The sequence below is a fragment of the Cololabis saira genome, chromosome 17, assembly GCF_033807715.1.
Source record: "Cololabis saira isolate AMF1-May2022 chromosome 17, fColSai1.1, whole genome shotgun sequence".
Classification (NCBI taxonomy): Eukaryota; Metazoa; Chordata; class Actinopteri; order Beloniformes; family Belonidae; genus Cololabis; species Cololabis saira.
Window position 1 is genome coordinate 39418084 of NC_084603.1, and position 24483 is coordinate 39442566.

Here is a 24483-nt window from a genome sequence, read left to right on the forward strand (position 1 = left end):
TACTTTCATCAGTTGATCCCAGAGCTACTGCTCCCTGCAGTTACTAGAAACCACGTGACTGCTGAGAGAGAGAGAGAGAGAGAGAGAAAGAGAGAGAGCTTGTCGCCCCCTGGTGGTCGTCAGTGTTCAGGGCTTTTTTCCAAAAACACATTTGTTTGTGTAAATGTATTTGTTTTGTAAAGAAACTAATTTCAAATCAATGTTTTCAAAAACAGCTAAAGTCATGTGACCATAACGTGGGACTGCAGGCAGAACGATGAGAAACGACTCAGTCCAGGTCGGGACGTCGTTGGACCTGTTTTAGGGGCTTCAGTCATATAACGTTGTGTAGAATCTGTCACTTGTTTTACTCCCAAACATCTCTTTCATTTACAGAAACTGCAAAGATTTCATTTTTAGGTTCATAAGTGTGGATTCAAAAAGTTTTTCATCAACAAGGTTGTGGAAGACCTTGCCGATATCATTGCTGGGCAGAGTCAATGCTATTATGGCATATTGGCTGGATGACACAGTAACTCCACTTGAATTGGAGCAGGAAGCATGCCAGCCTTATTCTATAGGTGCCATCCTTTTGGCACCTTACGCTACTGAAAAATCTTTATACAATTCCAATGTGATGATCCACAGTACAGTGCGCATTTGGAAACAAATCAAGTTACACTTTAAGTTAAATATTTTATGCTCTACCAGTCACTGGGAACCCTACCTTTCCACCAGCCAATACTTTTAGTCTCTGGAAAAAGGCAGGCACCCATACAATAGGAGACTTATACATTAAAGGCATATTTGCTTCTTTTGCACAGTTACAGAATAAATACCATCTACCTGGAAGTAGTTTCTTCAGGTAAAGTATTTTTGCGACCATTAGGCGCATATAAACGTCTTATTTTTTTTTTTCAAAATGTGCGGCGCACAATAGCGCAGTGCACCGTATGTGTGTTGTCGGGGGCTCTCACCGTGGCTCCCTCACGGGAGTGCTTTGAGAAACAGCGTGCGTTCCGGAGGAACCGCCACCCGAGCGGCAGCCTGCGGGGAGGTCGACTGCTCAGCGGCCAGAGAGCTGCGCGCCCAGCTCGTGCCCGTCGCAGCGCTGAGCAGTTCTTCCGGTCTCACCACGATCAGCCCGGATGAAGCCTGACAACTGTTGCATATTTGATTTAGCGCAGCTGTTTAATTCAGAAACGGAGGATGATGTGCGCGGCTCCGAACCGCTGGAAAAAGTGATTCACGTGAGCGCCGCTGAGGCGCGTTCACGGGGACGGGGTGCTGCTCCCGGACCCGTCCCCACGCCCGTGACTCCCGTGACCCGCTAAACTCGGTTCTGACAGCAGTTCCGCCCGGCACCGAGCAGCAGCTTGTTGCTGCTGTCTTCCTGCATGGGTTTCCCCGGGTCTAGCTTGTTTACTGTCTGGAACTCTGAACATCTACCACGGAGCCAGGGCGAGCGCGCCCCCGCGTGGAGGCCGTGGTCCGAGCCACCAAGTCTATGGAGTGATATTTGAGCCAGAATCCTGAGCGAGCAAAGATATATTTTGAGCACACAAGGAGAGATTTTGAGCCCAGAAAAATATATTTTGGAAGCACATCAATTATATTTCAAAAAGAAATTACACTTGAGCAAACCAAAACATATTCTGTGTGCACAAACAGTCCACTGCGCTCGCTTGCTCCTCCCATCCTGCTCTCGCTCAACATCTCTCGCTCTGCGTGCTTGGGTTTGTTCTCGCATCAGATTGACGTGTTTTAAAAACAAATTTCGGTCAGTATTTATTATTATGATTATTGATGTTACAGAACTACATTGTTAGTTTTTGTACTATAGTGTTGTAAGACTTTTCCTTTCTGTCCTGGGCCCCATTAGATAATGACAGGTGAACAACAACAACAACCACATGTAAGTTTGTATTTCCTTTGTTATAAACACAGTGTGTCATAAAACATTTGTAAAGTTCTGTTTTCACGTTAGTTTTAACCATTGTAAGTTTGCGAACTAGCAAAACTAGCACTTACAACAGGTGCTTTCACTAATTAGCTCACCTCACTTGGCTGGGGAGTGCACGTCACATTTTACTTTTTACTTTGCCGACCTCTGCATATCTACATGACTGCATAATCATGTGTATTTTTTATTCGGAGACATATATGATTGAGTCTCTCTTCCTTGCTAATCTGGGCTCTTTCTGTCCAACAGGACTTGTTGAGACAGCAGTTGATGGAAGGACTTCTTACAAAACTGCAATCTGCCATAAACCAGCAACCACTAAATTTGGATTATCTGGAGTTCTTGATTCGCCATCAACTCTTTCTCTTTGAATCATTCTCTGAACAGATAGGCGGTGTGTCAGAAATTACCGAAGCTCTACAAGACCTCCATCATGCTGTTCAGTGGGAAAATAATGTCAGCTCTATACCCATTGTGGAACAGGAAATGGATTGGTCCAGGTTCTGGTCACCCCAAAATTGTAGTAGAGAGAGAAAAACTGAAAAGTCTGCTGGACACACATCTGCCAGTCTCCTGCATTGCAAAATGCCTTGGTGTTTTGAGAAGAATGCTTTACAGAAGAATGCAAGAATTTGGCTTGTCTGTAAGAGGATCATACAGCACTGTGACTGATGAGGAGCTTGACAACATTATTTCAGGTATTAAAGGTCAGATGCCAAATGCTAGTTATCAAATGGTTCAAGGACATTTGGTTTCAATGGGGCTCCGCATTCAGTGGTGGAGAATGATGGCCTCCATGCATCGTGTTGATGCTGCAGGGATCTTCTCACGGATCGTGGCACTAGGGTGTGTTGTGCAAAGAAGTTACGCTGTGCAAGGACCTCTCTCTCTGGTCCACATTGACACGAATCCCAAACTCATAAGGTAGTAAAATAGACTGTTTATGCAATTATCTACATACTGAATGTTGGAAGTAAGTGGCATATTATAAGAACAGTCATAGTTATATTCTTTTTTCCCTACCTTAACAGGTACAATATTGTGGTCTTCGGTGGAGTAGATGGTTATTCAAGGAAGGTCATTAATGTGTTCTTGTTCCTACAGCCATATGTTTGAGCTTAACTGTGCAGAATGATGTATGTGCAGTTTGTCAGTGGAAGGATGCTTTCAGATCTACTGAAAGTTTTTCTCTGTGCTAATTGAAAATACGATTTTGGAGATGATATAGGAATGTGAAACCCCCATTTCACAAACGGTGACTGCCTTTTTTTCTGAAATGAAACATTTTCATATTTATAGATTCTGGAATTTTTCAGGAGGGAAAATGTGTTATCAGCTTGTAGCTTGTATTTAAATTCTAATTAGAACAAAAAATGCATTTTGTATGCTTTAATTGTATCTCAAAGTTAAAGTAAACCTTGTTAGATTCATTGTTAAATTCATTATTAAAATGTATTTTCATCTTAGGGTAAGAAGGGATCAGGGTGTCGAAAATGTGGACATTGCACACTACATGTTTGCCACATGGGGAACAGGAAGAGCAAGCTTTATCTCTGGAAAGAGCGTACACAATCAGAGGTTAGTTGTTTGTAAGTCTTACAATTTTTGAATACCTAATTATTGTAGTTGTTGCAGTTTTGTTGTTCAATGAAAGCACAAATTGCAGTATAAATTGAAGTCGACCAATTCAAATTCCATTCTAGAATAGAGCGACTTTGGCGTGACGTCTGGGTTGCAGTCACTAGCAAGTACCATGATGTCCTTCACTCTCTAGAGGAAGATGGTCTGCTTGACATCGCTGATGTGCTACCCCTCTTTGGTGTGCACTACATCTTTGTCCCTCGACTCCGGGCTGATCTGGACACCTTCATCAGAGGATGGAATAATCATTCTCTGCGGACAGAAGGAGGTCTCACTCGTGAACAGCTGTGGTGTATGGGACATCTACAAGATCTAGACGGAGGGAAAAGACTTGAGGTACATCATTATAAAAGGACATAAAACACGCCAAAAAAATGAGTTGGAGAAGTGTGTGGTAAGCTGATACCAATCTCATTTTCTGACAGACTTAGCAGAAGCAATTGGACTGTGGAACACACTGGCAAATATATTTCCTAACAACATGGTTATGATGTCTAATGATCTTGGCCGGGTTTCCCAGATCAGTTAAGTAGTTCTTAACAGCGAAAGACTTCTTTCAAACCTTCTTAAGGAGCCTGTGAAAGAAAATCGCGTTTCCCAGAGTCGCTCTTAGCTTAAGTATCTCTTTCATTAAGAAGGAAATGAAAGATGCTGCTGACCCAGTCTTTACAACCATCTTAGTGAACAAAGACTCACAGATCCATCCGCGTCAGGCAAATCAATATCACACCAAGCAATGAGATATTAAAACAATGCACCCCGCACAAATTTTGATCTATTTTATACTTTAGATTTATATTGTTTAGCATTTATTGGTGACAGCAAAGGAAAAAAAAAAGAAAAATAAGGAATAACAAGTGTGTTCCTGTATATGCTTTATGCTTTACGCACAAATAAAACGATCATCATGAATATCATTTATTTGATAATTTGGCTGCTATACAGCATATTCTCGCTGCAAATCAACCGCGTCGCCGCGCGAAGCAGAACTGTATTCCTGCGTCAGCACTTCAGTCCCCTGGACGTGTCGGACCGGGCTGTCAGACCGGGACACCTGCGCCGTGCCCGAGCCCGAGCACCTCTACGTGTGATGACAGGGAAGCAGCAGCTGAAGAACAGGAGCCTTTGATGAATCGTTTATTACAGTCTCAAATACAATCAATGGTGTCGGTTTATATTAAAGAATCTTTTTGCCCAGAAGAAAAAAGAGCGAAGACAACGACCCATAACTATTTTCTTCTCTTGAAAAAACCTGCACCGCGGGGTTTAGGATAAAAAGACGCTGCAGCGCGAGTCGGGATGCAGGGTCTCAGAAGAGGAGGAATACGTGCGAGGCGGGGCTGATCTCTGCAATCTGAAGCGCTCTATAATTGTAAAAAGAATTTCACTTATCACGGGTTCTTTTTGGAACATAACCCCTGCGAAAAACCAGGGATTGCTGTAATTCCACGTTGCGATTTGCGAAACTCGCCTTCTCTTGGCTCATGTTTTTGAACACACACAAACGCCCACCCCGTTTCCTCCCGGTTTCTGCGTGTGGGGAAAAAAAGCCTCACTGTAGCCAGAAATAACGGAGTAACGCACCGTTTGGATGAAAAAGGGTCATTGAATTATATTTATCATCTTAATTTTTTATTATAACGCACAGGCAGCAGTGAATTAGTGCGTTAGGCAGCAATGCTGCGTGTGAAAATGCGCTGATAGTGATCGGTGATCGATTTGCCTGGCATCGATTCATTTGGTTTCAGAACCGGACAGCTGCTCCAAAGAGCTTCTGAAAGAGCGAAACTAAAGGACGGTGTTAAGAAGTCATCTGGGAAACACCCGTATCTTAGGGTTCTCTCTTAGTTCAAACCTTCTTTGAACCTCTCTTAAATCCTTAAGAGAGGTTGGATCTGGGAAACCCGGCCCTTGTCATTTGTGTAGATGATGCAGATAATTTTCACTAACAAACCATAATGCCTTCGTTGGTTGCAGTGAGTGAGAGGCACATGACATGTTTAAAATCCTTGGCAACAGTTCAATAATCAGTATTTTAATTTTAGTTTTAATTTTAGTTTTAATTTCTATATTGAGTAAAAACAGACACTTTTACGGAACAGTTGTTTATTTTTATAAACAATACACACAGCAGTGCAATATTTTTGTAATAGATTTTTGGTCTTTCTGGATCTGTAGGAACTTCAAGACCCATTGACTGGGAGAGTGTCGTATATACAGTATATTGCGAGCACTGTAAGAATTTACAGGATGCATGGTACATGTCAGAAAAATAAGATACAAACTCACAAATTCAGTTCATTGAACATACAAAACTTAAATATTCTACAGTACACTTCCTGATAGTTTGCATCATATCCAGTGCTATTTTCTCCATCTTACCACCGCCCACCCACAACCTCTCCCCACCCACACGAATACATGTACATCCATATACAAAAAACCAACACAGTAACAAAACACATAGAAAGAAATAAAAGAAAGAAAAAGAAAAAAAAAGAGCTGCTATCAGATCATATTAGTGTGGGAGATTTGCCCCAGTCCAGCTAGTTCATTCTGATACAGTGATGGATACAGAAATGGACCCCATACCTTCAGAAACCTGTGGCTTAATCTGGATCCAAAGAAATGTGTTTTTTCCAAATGTATAATGGAGATCATTTCATTAAGCCATTTCTTGAAACAAGGAGGTGAAGGTGTTTTCCAGTCCAATAAGATTATTTTCTTAGCCACAACCATTCCGAGCATTAGCGTCTGTTGTTCCTCAAGAGTGTAATCCAAGAAGGCTTCTGAACATCCAAGGAGAGCTAGTTTAGGGTCCAGGGGAAAGTCCTTTGAGTAAACTTTTGAAAACCAATCATTGGTCTGCAAGGGGACTCTAATGGAGCAGTTGTGGTTCCTGAAATCGCCTGCCCACTGGAGGATGAAGCCCTGGAGGAACTTCAGAGAACTATTGATCCTCTGGGACATTCTCATCCACATGGTCGTGACTTGTACACACACTTTTTGCACAAGGTGCCTGACATTAGAACATGAATAGACACATTAGCTGGTTACAGGAACCTTGTTTTACAGACATTCTGAAGCTTTTCAAACAAAATGTAAAAAATCCTGTATGAGGTATTGAAAAAATTTAACTAATGAATGAACAAAACTTAACTTGGCCGGGTTTCCCAGATCCAACCTCTCTTAAGGATTTAAGAGAGGTTCAAAGAAGGTTTGAACTAAGAGAGAACCCTAAGATACGGGTGTTTCCCAGATGACTTCTTAACACCGTCCTTTAGTTTCGCTCTTTCAGACGCTCTTTGGAGCAGCTGTCCGGTTCTGAAACCAAATGAATCGATGCCAGGCAAATCGATCACCGATCACTATCAGCGCATTTTCACACGCAGCACTGCTGCCTAACGCACTAATTCACTGCTGCCTGTGCGTTATAATAAAAAATTAAGATGATAAATATAATTCAATTACCCTTTTTCATCCAAACGGTGCGTTACTCCGTTATTTCTGGCTACAGTGAGGCTTTTTTTCCCCACACGCAGAAACCGTGAGGAAACGGGGTGGGCGTGTGTGTGCGTTCAAAAACATGAGCCAAGAGAAGGCGAGTTTCGCAAATCGCAACGTGGAATTACAGCAATCCCTGGTTTTTCGCAGGGGTTATGTTCCAAAAAGAACCCGTGATAAGTGAAATTCTTTTTACAATTATAGAGGGCTTCAGATTGCAGAGATCATCCCCGCCTCGCACGTATTCCTCCTCTTCTGAATGATGCGGCATCCCGACTCGCGCTGTATACAGCGCGAGTCGGCAGGTGGGTTTTTTCAAGAGAAGAAAATAGTTATGGGTCGTTGTCTTCGCTCTTTTTTCTTCTGGGCAAAAAGATTCTTTAATATAAACCGACACCATTGATTATATTTGAGACTGTAATGAACGATTCATCAAAGGATTCCGTTCTTTCAGCTGCTGCTTCCCTGTCATCACATAGGGGCTCGGGCTCGGGCTCGGCGCAGGTGTCCCGGCTGCCTGACAGCCCGGTCCGACAGCACGTCCAGGGGATTGAAGTGCTGATGCACGAATGCGTTCATAAAAACAGTTCTGCTTCGCGCACGGCGATGCGGTTGATTTGCAGCGAGAACATGCTGTATAGCAGCCAAATTATCAAATAAATGATATTCATGATGATCGTTTTATTTGTGCGTAAAGCATAAAGCATATACAGGAACACACTTGTTATTCCTTATTTTTCTTTTTTTTTCCCCCTTTGCTGTCACCAATAAATGCTAAACAATATAAATCTAAAGTATAAAATAGATCAAAATTTGTGCGGGGTGCATTGTTTTAATATCTAATTGCTTGGTGTGATATTGATTTGCCTGACGCGGCTGGATCTGTGAGTCTTTGTTCACTAAGATGGTTGTAAAGACTGGGTCAGCAGCATCTTTCATTTCCTTCTTAATGAAAGAGATACTTAAGCTAAGAGCGACTCTGGGAAACGCGATTTTCTTTCACAGGCTCCTTAAGAAGGTTTGAAAGAAGTCTTTCGCTGTTAAGAACTACTTAACTGATCTGGGAAACCCACCCCGCACAAATTTTGATCTATTTTATACTTTAGATTTATATTGTTTTGCATTTATTGGTGACAGCAAAGGGGGAAAAAAAAGAAAAATAAGGAATAACAAGTGTGTTCCTGTATATGCTTTATGCTTTACGCACAAATAAAACGATCATCATGAATATCATTTATTTGATAATTTGGCTGCTATACAGCATGTTCTCGCTGCAAATCAACCGCATCGCCGTGCGCGAAGCAGAACTGTTTTTATGAACGCATTCGTGCGTCAGCACTTCAATCCCCTGGACGTGCTGTCGGACCCGGCTGTCAGGCAGCCGGGACACCTGCGCCGTGCCCGAGCCCGAGCCCCTATGTGATGACAGGGAAGCAGCAGCTGAAGAACGAGATCCTTTGATGAATCGTTCATTACAGTCTCAAATATAATCAATGGTGTCGGTTTATATTAAAGAATCTTTTTGCCCAGAAGAAAAAAGAGCGAAGACAACGACCCATAACTATTTTCTTCTCTTGAAAAAACCCACCTGGGTCGGGTGCCGCATCATTCAGAAGAGGAGGAATACGTGCGAGGCGGGGATGATCTCTGCAATCTGAAGCCCTCTATAATTGTAAAAAGAATTTCACTTATCACGGGTTCTTTTTGGAACATAACCCCTGCGAAAAACCAGGGATTGCTGTAATTCCACGTTGCGATTTGCGAAACTCGCCTTCTCTTGGCTCATGTTTTTGAATGCACACACACGCCCACCCCGTTTCCTCCCGGTTTCTGCGTGTGGGGAAAAAAAGCCTCACTGTAGCCAGAAATAACGGAGTAACGCACCGTTTGGATGAAAAAGGGTCATTGAATTATATTTATCATCTTAATTTTTTATTATAACGCACAGGCAGCAGTGAATTAGTGCGTTAGGCAGCAGTGCTGCGTGTGAAAATGCGCTGATAGTGATCGGTGATCGATTTGCCTGGCATTGATTCATTTGGTTTCAGAACCGGACAGCTGCTCCAAAGAGCGTCTGAAAGAGCGAAACTAAAGAACGGTGTTAAGAAGTCATCTGGGAAACACCCGTATCTTAGGGTTCTCTCTTAGTTCAAACCTTCTTTGAACCTCTCTTAAATCCTTAAGAGAGGTTGGATCTGGGAAACCCGGCCCTTGTCTGTTTTCAGATCGAACAACCATTGATATTAATAACTTTAATAACTAAGTTTTGAGTAAAGCTAGAGCTGTTAAACTCTGTGGAATCCACCACCATATCGCACTGCTTCACTCAGGATTCTTCTAAACTCAGTGTAAGTGCTAAGATGCTGTACTGGAAAAGCCACAGTCTGAGTGCATGCACTCACTATTGGGTAACAAACCGAGTGGTCTCCAAGCCTTTCCCTGCATTCATGGTCAAAGTTGCATGTTATTTTGAAAAGTCTCTTTTCATCAGGGAGGATGGGGATGTGGAATTGCCCGGTCATCCACTGGAGCACACACTGCCAGAGGTTCTGTGTCACCAGCTGCACTGTCTGTCTCCCCATCTGTGATTAATATATTTTTCAAATAACATGAATTTAAGGAACAGTTTAAACTGAGTTTTAAAACAAAATCCAAGAAAATGTGCTTGGTACATTAAATGATGCTATGTGTATACTATACAGCAGGGGTTCTTAACCTTTCTGACCTTGGGGCCCAATTTTTTCAGTACAGAGTGGCCCGAGGCCCTTTAAATATTAACACTGTATAGCAGCGAAGGTCCAGAACATCATAATAAATATATATATATATATATATATATTCAAGTAGCCTCATAGTTGTATCAACATCTGCATCTGACTGTTATATTAAAAAAGTACATATTTGCCCATTAACATGTGTAACTTCAATTACACATTTTTTTCTCTTAAAAATAAAATAAATAAATAAGATTTTATTTTATTTTTCAAATGCTATCTTATTTTATTTCTTTACCAGCAGTTTGAATTTCCCCTTTTCTTTGTTAATTGTCTCAACACATTTTTATAATAAATTAATATAAACACATCTTAGCAATTTAAAAGTTTTGCAGTTTTTCTTTCTTCCCCTTAATCTTATGCCCTCACTTTCTGTCGTTCAGTGAGAGAACTGAGCTCTAATTTCTCCTGCCAGGACTTTAAATCTGGGCTGGATGGTGTCAGGTTCTCATGCACATGAGAAGGTGCTCATTGATGAGCCTGGAACGATATTTAGTTTTAATTATGTTCATTGTGGAGAAAGCTGCTTCACAGCTGTATGTGGACCCAAACATGTTTAAGATGGTCAGCTTATTTTCTGTGACTTCAGTTCAGACTTGAGTGGATATGTTTGATGAAAAACTTTGTGTTTTGTTTCAGTGGCGTTTTACTTTCGCACTTTGAACGCCACGGTCTCTGAACGTATGAGACACTGGTTTTGTCCCAGTGGGAAGACTGAACCAGGATGAATCTGTCCATTCCGGGTTGAACCTCCCTTTCCACCTGTTAGGCTTCTCATCTCTGTAAGAGTCAAGCTAATTACTTACTAAGTAACTTACTAAGTTTTATTTACATTAATAAGTTGTCAGGACTGCGCGTGTCGGATTTCATCCGAGCCTGATCAGCTGAGACGGCCGGGCAGAACCCGCAGCTCTCTGGCCGCTGCAGCAGAGTCACTTTCCGAGGCTTTTGCGAGCCCGAACAACAGTCCAGTCCAGCAGACACATCTACATATACAATCCTTCAGCAGTAACGATGGAGCCCACCGCCCGAGCGGCACCGACCTCCCCGGCCGCGCGGACGAGTCAGGATAAATGATCACGCCGCGCTCGCTCGCTCTGGGCGCAGACCCAAGTAATCGATCCCTGATCCTGGCGGATCTAAACCTACTCTGTGCAAAATGAAGGATTTTCTCTATAAATACACACCATTTCTCTTACTATTACACCTAGAGCTAGCTGAGGATCTTCCTCTCCTCATTTGGTCGGGAGTTGCTATGCAGTCCCGCGGCCCCCGCGGCCCACACGTACAAAACTGAATTCTTTTCGGGGCCCACTAGATGGCGCTCGCGGCCCAAGTGTGGGCCGCGGCCCTATGGTTAAGAATCACTGCTATACAGTACATCATACCTGGCATTTCAAATTACTAAGAAATCTTGGAAGTTGATAATCTTTCTCTCAGCTCTTTCCTTTTCACTGTAATGTGGCTGGCAGTTCATCATCATGAAATCAGCATCAGGCTATAAAGAAAGCGAATGCAGATTTGGATAAATATCTTTAAATGTACAAACTGAGGCTATTAATGACATACAAAATGGAGATTGCAATACAGAACAAAAAATAATGTATGCAAGAACAAAATAAGGAGCAGTTAAAATATTTACTTTGGTGATCTTCCCAGGAACAAACAAGTCATCTGGTCCACCATAATTACTCTTGTTGTAGAATGTAGGACAATTGCTCTTTGAAGAAAAGCACAGAAAAAGAAAAAAAATCAATACTGGTTTGAAAAGTTAATATAATATGTTAATATTGTTTTAAAAACACTTACCGATGATTATTTGCCAGTATTGGGATGGGTATGCAAGGGTGTGTGTGTGTGGATGTGAATGTGTGTCTGTGTGAGAGCGTGTACTGTATATGTATGTGGGTCAAGGAGGAGACAGACAAGCATAAATATGTACAACATATGAAATATTTTTGTTTTGTTCTAACTATTGTGACAAATTTTTTCCCCTGTTTTTTGTGTTTGGTTTTTTTTTTCAGATGTACAGTGGGCATGTTGCTACAGCAGAGCGGTGCTTGTGACTGTCTGCTCCCTTTTTCTTTTTAAAAGTTGGCAAAAAATTAATAAAAAATTGTTAACAAAAAAAAAACACTTACCGAATGATGCTTTCCTTTCTGTCCAGTTTGATCTGGCTGGTGTAATCACAGCTGACAATTTCATCAGCATACATCATCAGAGACTGAACATCCGTGGAATCTTCGACCTGAAATGTGCAATGAAGAGATGAAGCAAATCATACAATAGGTATGTGAAATAATACCTACACAGTGAAATAATTCATATTTAACAATGCCAAAAGCGCACTCACCCTGCTGATGAGTAAAAAGGATTCTAGATCAGCCACATCCTCCTTAGACAGACAGTGAAAGTCAACCTCTCCTGTGCAGAGGAAGTTGTAGCACCACTCTTTCAAAAAAGCAAGAGGTGGGCCACCTTGTGCAAGGCTGACTGCCATTATTTCACCAATAGTTCTGTGTGCAAGGTAAAAAAAAAAACAAAAAACTGAAAAATCACATACATGATTTTGTAAAAAAAGTTATTTAAATTTAAAAAGTTAGGCAGGGGGCGCAGTTTTCTTCCTTTTCCATTAGAGAATGCCACTGTCAAGAAGGTCTTCTCTGTCCACACACACCTTAAATTCTGTTGTGGTGTCAATTTGGTGTGTAAGGAAGAGCAGTACATCCTCCATGCTTAGGAAGACAAAAGAAGAAATATTAAGATAGTCCCAAATACCCAAACAAAATGTGTATACATTAAAATAATTTGAAAGTATGTGATGGCAAGCTCTTGTGTAACTAAGAACATGTTGACTGTGTAAATGACATGTATGCACTATTAAAAATAAACATGCAAAGGAAATCTTAATACAACATACCTTTTTGGTTTGGATACTGGAGTTTGAGCAGCTGTACTTGGACCATTGTCATTTGGTGCAGAAGTCACTGTACATTCAAGGCTGTACACAGGAAATAATAGTCTCACACTAAACACTGTACATACAGTATACACAGACATGGTTCAGGTTGTATAGACCATATACAGACATTCATCTATGAAAAATGTTTATTATACAAACAGCAGGACAAAGCAGATTACCTCTCTCCACATAGACTAGCATGGACTGTGATCTCATCATCTGGGAATTCTTTGGTGCAAAATGGACAAACCACCTGAAATTAAAAAAAATTGTTTAATGTTAAAAAAACCAACAACAACAAAACAGCTGATGGAAAGCAAACCAAAGTGATCTAGGATTTTAATTATATGCTATATTTGCCTTACACTTGTTCTCCACAACACATACGCCATCAGAGGACTACAAATTTACAAAACAGTAAATTCAATTAATAATTAACATCAGACAATAATCATAATAATAATAAATACTGACCGAAATTTGTTTTAAAACACGTCCTCTTCATCCAGTCTGAGTCAAACTAAACTGTTTGTGCACACAGAATATGTTTTTGTTTGCTCAAGTGTAATTTCTTTTTGAAATATAATTGATGTGCGTGCAAAATATATTTTTCTGTGCTCAAAATCTCTCCTTGTGTGCTTAGAATATATCTTTGCTCGATTCTGGCACAAATATCACTCCATACCATGGTAGGAAGGGGCTGATGTGGTTGTGCGTGGGTGGCAGACGTGTTCGCCATCCGGTTTGGGTGGCGGATGTACAGGACAGCTGCATCCTGGGACTGGACTTCCTCCGGGACACGGGGTGTCTGCTGGACATGGGGTACGCTCAGCTTCCAGGGGGGTCCCACAGTTTTCATGGGCCCTCTGGCTTCCAGCCCCTTCCCCCCGTGTTTGCTGCTGGGGCGGATCGACCCCTAGCAGCTCCGCCCGACGGCCCTCGCCAACAGCTATCTCCTCTGGCCCCTGTGTTCACCCCATCGCCCGCCCCTGACTCTTCCCCTTGGCCCGCTGCCTCCCCAGGTTATATTTGCAGCGTTTCTTTTATTTGCAGCGTTTCTTTTATTTGCAGCTGCGTTTATTTTTATTTGCAGCATTTATTTTATTTGCAAAGCGTTTATTTTATTTGCAGTGGCGTTTATTTTTATTTGCAGCGTTTCTTTAATTTGCAGCGGCGTTTGTTTCTGTTTGCAGCGTTACTTTTATTTTCAGCAATGGCGGGTCACATCCCAGAATGTTCTATTACTGTTAAGCCTACTATGAATACTAAAATATGCAAAATCAGTGTAGTATTCTGCGAGTTATGACTGATTAAATGCGCTGACACTTAACTGCGCAGCCAGACAGATGACAGAGTGGAGCGGGTGCCTGCTCCCAACGGCTCATCAGCGCCGGTTGACAGCAGCGGTCGATGAGGCGTCTATGTATACATGTCTATACGAGTCCTGAACCAGGTCTGCCGGGTTTCAGCTCGTAGCTTACAACAGGTCTGTCACAGCCAGTCGTAGGAAATATGTGTTCGGATCGAAACAGATTAAATTAACCGTTGCAGCTCAGACACAAAATGGCACTGGTGCGACTCACGGTCGTAACTCGTCGTAACTAAAATGTAAGGGACTAAGAAAATGTGTTTTAATATAAAACAGTCGCCCCCCATTTTTGTTTTTGGGTTGTCTTGTTGAGAGCTGAACTGGCTGGACGGACTCGCATGCAGCGGGAAGTTAACCTTCCAAGTCAGTAGATGGCGCTGGAGAGCTTCTGTGGGTCATACCCATGGATTTATTAATAGAACTGGATGGGAGATCGAAAATGGCCGCCCATTCATTTCAATGAAATTTGCTCAGCCAGCGCATACGCTGAAAAAGTTCCTGACTTCCAGGTTTACTTCCGCGTTAAGTGGCCCATAGAGCATGCGCAGTCACCTCCCATGATGCTCTGGGGCCTCCCATCATGCCCCGGGGCAATGACGCGAGTATTAATATAATATGTATTCATATAATATATTAATTCATGTATATTATTACATGTACAGTATTACATATATTATTAATGTATTAATATAATATAATTACATAATATATATTAATATAATACATCCGTGGAATGCACGGACACAGCTGTGACGTCAGCCGTCACGCCCAGAAAGAGACTTTTCTTTGACTTTTCTGGCCGTTATAAAACATCTTTGAAGGATATAAAGTCCATGACTTAAAAATATAGAATACAAAGATTAGTAATTGCCGGTGATTACAGCTGGAGGTTCCTGTGAACAGTTTTAGAGGCTTCTCTTTTACTATTGCGGTCTATGGGAAAAAAGCTTTCTGGGCCCCATGGGATTTTTTGTTGCAGTACCGCGGCTGGCCACTGGGAGAAATCGGCGTGCTGCTGAGTGCCAGACCCGGGGGCTGGTCATACCGAGAGAAGATTTCCACAAGCCCAACGAGCGTCAGAAATAAAATGGCGCTGGCTTTGTGAAGACGTTAACCCGTCGTCTCTCTCGTTATTAATCCACAGGTACGTAAAGTTACAAGTTTAGTTTGTTATATTTCACAGGGAATGGTTTACCATTTGGATACGTGAGTTTATATTGTTGAAATGTGAGCTTATATTGTTTAAATGTGAGTTTATATTGTTTAAATGTGTGTTTAAATCATGGGACAAAGCCAGTTTATTACTTTTTGTGAATAATTTATTTTATTTTGCACATTTTCATTTAATGTACTTTTGATGAACATTATTTACTGAATGAATAACAGAAATAAAATGGCGCTGGCTTTGTGAAGACGTTAACCCGTTGTTTCTCTCGTTATTAATCCACAGTGATCTCCATCCTGTGAATTACATGAACCGGTCCAGATACCCCTAGATCTGGCACCGGTCATAGACGGATTACCGCATGGGCAAAGTGGGCGTGTGCCCAGGGCCCTGGAGCCAATGGGGGCCCTCGGCTTTCAAACTTTTTTTTTTTTTTATGTGTAAATTAAAATAAATTTACAAGCTCATAGGGCCCAATGATAGGGCCCCGTTTTGTGTGATACGTTCAAATATAATCGTAAATTGTAGGCTATAATTACGATAAAATGTGCATTGTGTGGTCAGTGTAGACTAATTCTTACTTTACAACTGTCCTGAACGCATCAGGGCTGTGAGTCAACGCTGATTGGATGTAAAGCCTAATTTATGGTTCCGCGTTAAATCGACGCAGAGCCTCCGCCGTAGGGTACGGCGAGGCCTACGGCGTAGGGTACGCGGCGACGCGCACCGTACGTGCGCATCGCCGCGTATCCTACACGTATCCTAGGCGCTGCGCTCAGCAAATTTGCGACCATGAAGGAGATGAGCGCTAAACTTTAAAAGAGGACTAAGCATGTACAAAGTTTTATGGAAGAGTCAACTACCATTGGTGAGTCAGTGTAACCTTCATAAATAATTTCTTTCTTTATCAGAATGTTGTGGGTATCTCACAAAAAGTGGATAAACCGACGCACTGTTTTAATCATACTCTCGATCTCATTCTCACCTACGGTGTTGAAACTGATGGTCTGTCGGTGTCACCTGTAAACTCCCTTTTATCCGACCATTACTTAATAACGTTTGAATTTAATTTTGTTGATGTTGAAGTGCAAAATAGGAGGTATTATTTTAGCAGATGTTTGTCTGATGAAGTTATTGTTAAATTTAGGGAGGCCATTGCTTATCTTACGACAGTGCGAAATAGTGATGTAGTCGAGGCCAGTGACCTGGGTTCTACCTCTGCAGATGTTGATTTCCTTGCTAGTAACACTGCTGATTTGTTGCATTCAGCTTTAGATGAAGTTGCTCCTTTGAAAAGGAGGGTTTCTAGCCACAGGAGCTTAACTCCCTGGTATAATTCAGATATTCGCATGTTGAAACAAAACGTGCGTAAAATGGAAAGGAAGTGGTACTCTTGTAGGTCTGTAGACTCTTATCGTGAATGGAAAGATATTCTAATAGTATATAAAAAAGCCATTCGCAAAGCCAGAACAGCTTATTATTCAACGTTGATAGAGGATAACAAAAGTAACCCACGTTTTCTGTTCAGCACTGTAGCCAGGCTGACAAAGAGTCACAACTCTGTTGAGCCGTGCATTCCTGCAGCTCTCAGTAGTGAAGACTTGAAGACTATGAGCTTCTTTAACAGTAAAATCACGAGAATTAGAGAAGAAATCAACCAGCCGGTTGTAGGTGTTTCTTCAGCTTTAGCGACTTCCCTAGGCTCTGACTTGACTCTAGACTGTTTTGATCCTATAGACCTCCCTGAGCTGACCTCACTCGTCAATAGAGCTAAGTCAACCACATGTATGTTAGACCCCATCCCGACTCGACTATTCAAACATATTTTTTCTCTTATTGGTACGACAATACTGGACGAAATTAACCTATCCCTAAGTTTAGGATATGTACCACAGGTTTTCAAAGTCGCAGTAATTAAACCTTTACTTAAAAAACCTTCTCTTGACCCAGACACCTTAGCTAATTATAGACCAATTTCCAACCTTCCATTTGTGTCTAAAATTCTGGAAAAGGCAGTTTCAAGCCAGTTATGTGACTATTTGTATAGAAATGATCTGTTTGAAGTCTTTCCGTCAGGGTTCAGAATGCATCATAGCACAGAGACAGCACTGGTTCGAGTCACGAATGACCTCCTTATGGCCTCAGATAAGGGATTAGTGTCCATACTGGTTCTACTAGACCTCAGTGCTGCTTTTGACACTGTTGATCATGGCATTTTACTGCACAGGTTAGAGCATGTTGTTGGGATTAAAGGGACAGCTCTATGTTGGTTTAAATCATACCTATCTGACAGGTTCCAGTTTGTTCATGTACATGAGGTTTCTTCAGAACAGTCAAGGGTCTGTTATGGTGTTCCGCAGGGTTCAGTGCTAGGGCCAATCTTGTTCAGTTTATACATGCAGCCATTGGGAAGTATAATCCAGAATTACGGCATACACTTTCATTGTTATGCTGATGATACACAGCTCTATTTGTCTATGAAGCCGGATGAAACAGAACCGTTAGTTAAACTTCAGGCATGTCTTAGGGACATCAAGGACTGGATGTCCAGAAATGTCTTGCTTCTAAATTCAGATAAAACAGAGGTTATCATTCTTGGTCCAGAGCATCTTAGGAAGGGATTAGATGGTGTTGCGATGGCTTCCAGTGCAACTGTGAGAAACCTTGGTGTTGTTTTCGATCAGGATTTGTCGTTTAAACCATATGTTAATCAGGTTTGTAAAATAGCCTTTTTCCATCTCCGTAATATTGCAAAAATTAGGAAAATCCTCTCGCAGAGGGATGCAGAAAAACTAGTTCATGCGTTTGTGTCTTCTAGACTGGATTACTGTAATGTGTTGTTAGCAGGATGTTCAAGTAATTTGCTGAATAGGCTCCAGCTGATCCAAAATGCAGCAGCACGAGTACTGACAGGAATTAGCAGGAGAGACCACGTCTCTCCAGTGTTAGCGTCGCTCCATTGGTTACCCGTAAAATTCAGAATCCAATTTAAAATTGTATTACTTGCGTATAAAGCCCAAAACGGCTTAGCTCCGCATTATTTGCAAGACCTGATAGTGCCTTATGTTCCTGTCAGAGCTCTCCGTTCTCAGAGTGCAGGTTTACTCGTAGTTCCTAGAGTATCTAAATGTAGATTTGGAGGGCGGGCGTTCTGCTATCAGGCACCACTACTATGGAACCAACTTCCAATCTGGGTTAAGGAGGCTGACACCACCTCCACCTTTAAAACTAAACTTAAAACATTTCTGTTTAGTAAAGCCTATAGTTAGTGTTTAGTAAACCTCTAGCTGGTGTTGGTAAATCTCTAGGTAGTGTAAACTTTAGTGTGTCAGAGTCGCTCCTGTAGTTTCTTGTGCTGGCCCCCCCTTCTCCTCCCTTTTCTCTCTTTTGTCCATGTTGCAGCATCCTTTGCCGGACACCGGAACCTGCAGGTGGTCGTGGGTGGCTTGTAGCTTGCATTACGGAGAACAAGTCTTTCCCTGACCCCTTCCCTTCAACCCTTCCCCGACCCTGCACCCCAACCTGGGACTTGCTGATTGGGCCGGAGCTTCGGGAGCTGCGTGCTGGCCTGCGGTCCCCACCCCTGGTCATCCCGTTGCTGCTTCCACCTGCTGTGCTGTTGCCGTCCCTGACCCATCAGTCTGGCCCTCGGCAGGAGGGTCCCCCCTTATGAGCCTGGTCCTGCTCAAGGTTTCTTCCTCCTAAAGGGGAGTTTTTCTTGCCACTGTTTGGCTTAAGGTTTTTCTCCCACTAGGGGAGTTTTTACCTGCCATTGTTTATGTAATAACTGCTCGGGGGTCATGTTCTGGGTATGGGTCTCTGGAAAGCGTCTAGAGACAACTCTGTTGTATTAGACGCTATATAAATAAAATTGAATTGAAAATTGAATTGAATTGAATTGGTATTCTTGACCACCTGCCTATTTGAATGAGCTTTGTGTTGTTGTCAACTAGACCGCCGAGTCTATTCTCTGTTATAGAGCTCAGAAATTATGTTATAGACCACTGTGTCTATCTATCTAAATAGATTGTGTAATGGTTTTTTTTTGTATTTAAGCTGTATCAAAGATGGAACTGAGTCAGTCCGTGACTATCTGAGTTTTCAGCGCCACGTGATTGATTGACAGCTGTCAGGCCTGTGTGTGTGTGTGTGTGTGTGTGTGTGTGTGTGTGTGTGTGTGTGTGTGTGTGTGTGTGTGTGTGTGTGTGTGTGTGTGTGTGTTCTTCTGAACAAGTTTGTGACTTTACTCTGCTTTCTGCAGCATAGGCCTATAGGCTTGCTTAGCTCAATAAAAGTGAGAATAAATGTTGTTTGATGGGTAGGATGAGGTGTTGTTGAACGTTAAAATGACTATCATAACGGCCCATCGAGAATGCTCCGCCCCCTCTGTACTGAGACCCACGCTCCGCCACTCCGATTCTCTGCGCCATTGTGTGACCAAACTGAGTGATTGGGGAGGGCATGTACCGTGCACGTAGGATATTATTGTAGGTAGGGGCCCATAGCGAGTTTGTGTCCAGGGCCCGTGGTCATGATAATCCGTCCTTGGCGCCGGTCACATAAACACTACATCTAGATGGTATCCCTACTTACCGAAAATAACGATATGGTTCATGAAAATAGAAATGTTCGTTGCTCAAACGTGAATTTCTCAATCGTGTCGCAGTTGGCCATTAGAGCAGCGCCACATGATGCAGATGGCAGTGCGTGCACACACCCAGAAAACCCGAAAGAGTTGGGGAGCCGTTTGAAATTTAAAAAAAACAGAAGGCAATGATTTCCTTATCTCGTTAACATTTCATTGTGATGTAGATTTATTCTATTGTAACATACTTCAACACAAGGTAATTCAAAGTATAACAGAGTATTCAAAGTATACCAAAGTAATAATACCAATACCAAAATATAATAAGAATAACAAAGTTAAAATAATAAAAAGCACAAGTTGTTAAAAAGTAAGGGCAGCGGGTAAGTATTTAATTAATTACATTTTTTTCACTTTTTCCTACCTAAGTCAGGAAGGAGCAGCTTCTTTTCATCAGACAGGGTGGGGATTCTCTGGGGATTCTCCGGCCAGATCCTCCCCACCCCATCAGGTGCCTGATAGCCCAGGGGTTTCAGCTCGTAGCTTACACCAGGTCTGTCACAGCCTAGTCGTAGGACTGCTGCATGTCTTTGTGAGGGTAGCTCACATTAGCTACCCAAGGGAACACGGGGAGAACATGCAAACTCCACACAGAAAGGCCCTTTCACCAACCCTTTTGTGGCCTAATTGGTTTGCTGATGTGCTTGAGCTTTTCTTTTGAATTTCATTTATGAAACACACTTCACCAATAAAAATGTGGATTTCAAATCTTCTCTTCTTAGTGTATTCAATTGATTCAATTTTGCAATGTCTTAGAATTCAAATTCTTTATTTGGGGACCTTTAGCAGATATGAGATTAAAATCCGATTAATTAGATTAATTATAAATCCTGTAATTAATTAGATAGATTTTTTTTAATCGCCTGACGGCACTAATTTTAACCCAGTTTTACTATAGATTTTAACAACACTCATGTTTATTCACAAGTCGCATGTCATGATTTCTATTTCAATAAAGCAAATATGAAAATTATATACACAATCTGGTTTTTAAACTGTCCAAAGAAAGGATGTTTAGCTCAGCGGCAGTTGGTTTGACTGAAGTCCTTGTCCCGCGAACTGAACGTTTATTTACCTGTCCTGCTGCTGATTTTTTTCTTTTTTTTTTTTTTTTATATTTTTATCCCGTTTTTTCCCCCATTTTATCACCCAGTGCTCTACCTAAGTGACAGGCATTGCTCCCTCTACCAACCCCGGGAGTTCCTGCACTGAGCTCAGGTCTCCTCCTTAACCTGAGGAGTGAGCAGGCCGCATCTTTTCACCAGACAGGGTGGGGCCTCTCCGGCCGGATGTTATTCTGGCCAGATCCTCCCCACCCCATCTGGCGCCCCAGTTGGCCAGAGGGGGCAGTAGAGCCCAGGACTGCTGCATGTTTTTGTGAGGGTAGCTCACATTGCCAAGGGAACACGGGGAGAACATGCAAACTCCACACAGAAAGATCCTTTCTCCAACCCCACCCAGGGTGTGGGTGCTGAAGTCATGGGGGAAATAACACGCACTTCAGCGCCCACAGCGGGAATCGAACCCAGGACCTTCTTGCTGTGAGACGGCTGCACTACCTGCTGTGCCACCGTGCCCCCAAACAGTAATGTTTTTAGGCCTGATTTAAAGGAGCTGACAGTTGGAGCAGACCTCAGGTCTACAGGAAGTTTGTTCCTTGTATGAGCTGAAAGTGTAGAGGGACGACCAGGTCTTGGTAGATTTGCAGTGGTCTTATACTCCTTCCATTTCAATATTATCGCTTGCACAGTGCTCCTTGGGATGTTTAAAAGCTTGGGAATATTTCGTATCCAAATCCAGCTTTAAACTTCTCCACAACAGTATCTGGGACCTGCCTGGTGTGTTCCTTGTTCTTCATGATGCTCTCTGCGCTTTAAACAGACCTCTGAGACGATCACAGTGCAGGTGCATTTATACGGAGACGTGATTACACACTGGTGGATTCCATTTATCATCATTAGTCATTTAGGTCAACACTGGATCATTCAGAATCCTCACTGAACTTCTGGACAGAGTTTGCTGCACTGAAAGTAAAGGGGGTGAATCATTTTGCACGGCCACTTTTTCAGTTTTTTATTTGTTAAAAAAGTTTGAAATATCCAATACATTTCATTCCACTTCATGATTGTGTCCTACTGGTTGTTGATTCTTCACAACAAATTGCAGTTTTATATCTTTATGTTTGAAGCCTAAAATGTGGCAAAAGGTCACAAAGTTCAAGGGGGCCAAATACTTTCACAAGGCACTGTATGTGTTCCAGTTTCCTGGTGTTTGTAAGGACTCTGGCGGCAGCGTTCTGGATCAGCTGCAGCTGCCTGGTTGATTTCTTGTTAAGGCCTGTAAAGATGCCATTGCAATAATCCAACCTACTGGAAATGAATGCACGAATACGCTTTTCCATGTCTTGTTTAGACAGAAACCCCTTAATTCTAGCAATGTTTTTCAGGTGGTAATAGGCAGATTTAGTGATAATAAATGACACATCTGATAAATGACACATCAGATGTTGAAACACAGAAACTATGTACATCTTCATCATCACGGCCCAGTCAGAGTCTGTCCACACAAACTGGTGCTGCTTCAACCCCCGAGGACCATCCGGACACAACTCATCCCGTCTCTGCACAAACACCGTCCTGGTCACTCTCTCCACCTGAATAGGGAAGAAGAACGAAGAGAGGAGCTAAACGAGTGTTTGCAGAGACTCCCTCCATCAGCTGTCAGTCAGTGATGCAGCACATCCAGGACTTCAGAGTGTTCAGAGCTGCAGTGGAGCAGCTGTGTGTCTGTACATCCTGGAAGGCTGTCAGCTGGAATACACCTTTATTTGTGAACACATGGACACAAGCACAACACTGGTCTACAACACACATCTGGATCATCTGATTCTGAAGCCTGTCATCATCCTCCTCTCACAGCTTCATGAGGAAAGCAGCCGCTGAGAAGCTGCAGCTTCACTGGAAACACTGGATCTTTGCTCTGATACCAACTGGTTTTAGTAGAAAACCACTGGAAGCAGCAGGACCGACTCCAACCTCCACTGACCTGACAGTCTCCAGCTGGTAGTCTGGACTCTCCACCAGGTCAGACAGCTGCTCCACATCTGCAGCCTGCAGGTCGTTCCCACTCAGGTCCAGATGTTTCAGATGGGAGGGGTCGGACTTCAGAGCTGAGACCAGAGAAGAACAGCTGATCTCTAACAAACTGCAGCTCCTCAACCTGAACGAAGACACCAGAGAAGAAGAAACCAGAGCAGTCAGATGGTCAGTGTGGATCAGCAGATCAGCCTGATGTCTACAAGTTAGCGTCAACACAACTTTCACAACAGATTCATCTGAACACACAACTAAAACATGTCTGACCTCAGAGTCTCCAGTCTGCAGTCTGGACTCTCCAGGAAACCACACAGACGTTTCACTCCTGAATCCTGCAGGTCGTTGTTCCTGCTCAGGTCCAGATGTTTCAGATGGGAGAGGTTGGACTTCAGTACTGAGACCAGAGAAGAACAGCTGATCTCTGACAGACTGCAGTTCTCCAACCTGAATGAAGAATAAAAGATGTGAGCTGAAGCCACCAGGATGCAGGTTCCAACAGTCCAACAGAACCAGTGAAAATGAGCTTAATCAATATTCATGACATCATGCTGCTGCTCCAATAAAGACGTAGTGACTTCAACAAACTCATGATTTTCGACGATATGATTTTCGATACGATTCGATATCGATATTCTAGTTACAATAACGGAATAACGTGATCCTTCCACGCGCTACGTCCGGCCAGAGAAGCCTCACCCTGTCTGGTGAAAAGAAGCTGCTCACTCCTCAAGTAAGGAAACTACATCAAGATGATCAACCATGAAACTAATCCAACTGTGGAAAATATTTGAAAAAGCTGCAGAGAAAAAGAGCTGGAGATTAAATCTGGAATACAATATGTAATCCAGGATAAATCTGGGATTTAGTCATACTTTTTTCTGAAATATGCTTTTAAACTCATAACATTTTTTTTTTAAATGTAATACTAATAATTAATTACATAATTCCTCTATTACCTATTTAAATGTTGTAAGAAATGTATTTTGTTATTTCCCAGTTAATTCTAGTTTGTTCAGATTATTTTTTTATTTTATTATTCCAGGTTCAGACACATCTCTGGTCCTTCATTTGTTCCTGTCTGACACATTCAAATGTTATGTCAGAAATCAGAAGAGGGGGCCGCTCGGTGGTGCAGTGGGTTAAGCAAGTGGTTCATATACTGAGGCTACAGTCCTCCTGCAGCGGTCGCAGCTTCGAATCCGGCATGCGCACCTTTGCTGCATGTCATCCCCAATTTCTCTCTCTACCACCTTCCTTTCTGCAACTTCAATAAAGGGCCACTAGAGCCAAAAAAAAGTCTTAAAACCAGAGCAGTAAAATGGTCAGTGTGGATCAGCAGGAGATCAGCCTGATGTCTGCAGGTTAGTGTCAACACAACTTTCACAT

The 24483-nt window shown here is 42.4% G+C and overlaps 1 protein-coding gene across 7 annotated transcripts in view; it reads right to left on the bottom strand.

Annotated features, from left to right (window-relative positions):
- Positions 1 to 20253: 20253 nt before the first annotated feature.
- The window catches only part of LOC133463660 (NACHT, LRR and PYD domains-containing protein 14-like), a 38067-nt gene continuing 33837 nt past the window's right edge, over positions 20254 to 24483 (bottom strand). For all 7 annotated transcript variants that reach the window (XM_061745332.1, XM_061745330.1, XM_061745329.1 and 4 more), the window contains 3 exons: positions 23365 to 23541; positions 23048 to 23221; positions 20254 to 22655 (listed from right to left, as the gene is read on the bottom strand). In XM_061745332.1, the coding sequence (XP_061601316.1) occupies positions 22643 to 22655; positions 23048 to 23221; positions 23365 to 23541 (364 nt within the window). In that variant the 3' untranslated portion in view covers positions 20254 to 22642. The remainder of the gene's footprint in view (positions 22656 to 23047; positions 23222 to 23364; positions 23542 to 24483) is intronic.